The 2,900-nt window shown below is 50.4% G+C and overlaps 1 protein-coding gene across 1 annotated transcript; it reads right to left on the bottom strand.

Annotated features, from left to right (window-relative positions):
- Positions 1–314: 314 nt before the first annotated feature.
- Positions 315–1,873, bottom strand: LOC128059988 (eukaryotic translation initiation factor 4E-binding protein 1-like). Its single transcript, XM_052652208.1, has 2 exons — positions 1,838–1,873; positions 315–1,086 (listed from the first exon to the last, which is right to left on the bottom strand). The coding sequence occupies exons 1-2, from the start codon at positions 1,871–1,873 to the stop codon at positions 745–747; spliced, it is 378 nt and encodes a 125-aa protein (XP_052508168.1). The 3' UTR covers positions 315–744.
- Between the last annotated feature and the right edge of the window lie 1,027 nt (positions 1,874–2,900).

The following is a 2,900-nucleotide window of genomic DNA, read 5'->3' as shown; positions in this document are numbered from 1 at the left end:
TGTTTCTTAGTCGCTCAGTCGCGTCTGACTCTTTGCGACCCTGTGGACTGTAGCCCGCCAGGCTCCTCTGTCCATCGGATTCTCCGGCAAGGATACTGGGGTGGTTTCCATTTCCTTCTCCATGGAATCTTCCCGACCCAGGGATCAAACCGGTGTCTCCTGCACTGGCAAGCAGATTCTTTATCTCTGAGCCACCAGGGAAGCCTTTATTGGGTTAAGGAACCTTTTTTTAAAAGCTGATGAAATCTATGGGTAAGGTAGATCTTTCTAGAAAATCTATATGTTGTGTTTTTGGTTTTTTTTTTTGGCCCTAGGGCGAAGGTGGCTTTTATTTCCTTTCTCAGGAAGGGAGGGGGTGGGGAGCTTTCCCCACACACCAATCTAAGTCGGGGAGGGGGGGGGCGTGGGTGCTCCCCCAGAGGAGGGGGCCGGGAGAGCCGGAGGACCATTCAGAAGGCCTCCTCCGTGTCCACTTGCCGACCTTGGGCTGCGGGATGCGCTCGAGGTCACTGCCCTCCGGGTACTAGTTCCTGCAGAGTTGGAGGCACATGGAGGTATGCGCTGGTGTCCACGAAGAAGAATGGGGAGCAGGGGCCCTGAGTGAGGGAGCAAGGGGCTGGGGTGGCTGGCCCCACGCCCACCGCCTGCCCAAGATGGTCACTTGCATAAGGCCTGGCTGGTGTGGCTTCTCCCAAGAGGGGCCGCTGGGGCCCGGAGGCATGGCTCGCTCTGATGGCTGGCCCTTTAAATGTCCATCTCAAACTGTGACTCTTCACCTGCCGGCTTGTCCTCGGGGCTGCTGCGCAGGTGATTCTGGCTGGCTTCCGTGGGGGGCTCATCGCCTGTAGGGCTAGTGACCCCGGGAATGGTGGGCAGGTCCCGCGGGGGCGTCTTGGTCACAGGTGAGTTCCGACACTCCATCAGGAACTTCCGGTCATAGATGATCCTGGTACCTCCGGGGGTGGTGCTGAAAAGTGTGCTGCCGGGGGTGGTGCTGTAGTCCCCGGGGGGCAGCTGCATGCCGTCGGCGAGGACCACCCTCCGAGTGGTGGGGATGGCCCGGCTCGGGGTCTGGCTGCAGCTGCTCTATATGTTGTGTTTTAATGTAACATTTCAAGAGTATGAACCCTCCAGAGTCCATTTACTACATATTGTGCCCACCTTTCATCAATTCAGGTTAGACCTTCATACAGAGAATACGTTCCGAACTTCTTAGCGTGGCATTCCCTGTCTTCCAGACTGAACCCTACCTGCCTTTCTAATTGCAGCTGCTGCCTCTTGCAGGCGTGGTTGGTTTATGTCTGATTCCCCGTCAAGCCCCGAGTCTCCCTGCGAGGAGAGAGTGTGCCTTTTAATTTTTCCTTGTTACATCTCCCCAGACAGAATGACAGTTTCCCAGGGGCAACAGTCAGAACACTTAGTACGAGATCAATTGTTAGTTCACTGCTAGATTTTTTAAAAATTATCTTGTTATGGTAAGTATGCTTAATATTCAACACATTTGCCTTGTTAACAGATTTTAAAGTGTACAATGCAGGGTTATTGACAATGGACACAATGTTGTCCCGCAGATCTCTAGGGTTTATTCATCGTTCTTAATTCAAGCTTTATGCTGGTTGATTAGCCATTTTCCATTTTCTTTGCCTCCAGCCCTTGGCAATCACTGTTCCATTCTTTGATTCTGAGAGTCTGACTATTTTGGAAACGTCATGTAAGTGGAATCACACAGTATTTGTCTTTCTGCGGTAGGTCTATTTTATTTAGCGTGATATCCTCAAGGCTCACCCGTGTTTTCACTCATTGCAGAAGTTCTTCTGTTTTTAAGGCTGAATCCTACTCCACTGGGTGCCTTCACCACACTTCCTGTATCCATTTGTCGTCAATGGACATTTAAGTTGTTCCTACATCTTGACCATTATGAATGGTATTACAATGAGCAGCTAGATTTATTAATTTCTAGCAGCAAAAGGATTTTAGGGTGACATGCCAAGCCAGTATGATTCAACGTCATATGCCCCAAATCTGTATCTGCAGAGAGCTCTGATTTCAAAACTTTCCAGTTGCCGTGGACCCCACAGGGACAGGGAATGCTCAGACACTGTGCCATGATTTCGGTTTAGAAAATACAGGTCTCCGCTGGGGAACTTTTTACCGCCTTGGCCAGTACTAATTTCAGGAATCGTTTTCGGCAGCTGGAGCCCTTTGGGATGCTGGAGAAACTTAAAGAACCGGCTCCGCTGGTGGATTCTCAGGTGAGTTTATTGATTTCATATTGCAGCTCTCGACTCCACCCCCACCTGCAGAGCAAGCCAGAACAAGACACAGGAATCTCTCCTCTGTTGCTCCAAAATGGGCTTTCTCAGGAGATCTCCTGAGAGTCTCGGGAGAGGTGCAATTTCCTCTTGCCCTCTTTGGCCCCATTTAAAAATTCCCTCTCCCACCCCCACCTCCCATGGGCGAGGGACATTTTGTATCACACGGTAGGAAGTAGAAAGAAGACAACGTGAGTCCATAGCAGGCCAGGACCTCTGGGACCAGGGCTCTGTCTTGTTCGACACTGTATTTCCAGGGCTACAGCAGTGCCTAGCACATAGTGAGCCCTCAAATGTCACTTGTTGAATGAATGAATGGGAAGACAGGAGAAGTCAGTGGTCTTGGCTTCTAATTTGTGTTTGTCTTCAGAACCTCTATGCTTTCTCTGTGGGCACTTGATATCTTGTGATTTCATCTAACAATCAGCCCTAAAGGATCTGGGTCCCACTAGGCCTGTCAGGACCAATGAGATGACCTCAGGTCTCTCTCATACGCAACATATGCATTGTTGATAAGTCAGATGCCCTCCTTGCGTGCAGGGGCCTTACATGATGGTATCGATGTGCTATGGTTGGGGTATCAGTTAA

The sequence above is a fragment of the Budorcas taxicolor genome, chromosome 15 (assembly GCF_023091745.1).
Source record: "Budorcas taxicolor isolate Tak-1 chromosome 15, Takin1.1, whole genome shotgun sequence".
Classification (NCBI taxonomy): Eukaryota; Metazoa; Chordata; class Mammalia; order Artiodactyla; family Bovidae; genus Budorcas; species Budorcas taxicolor.
The sequence above is the reverse complement of the archived record's forward strand: the minus strand, read 5'-3'. Positions and strand labels throughout refer to the sequence as shown.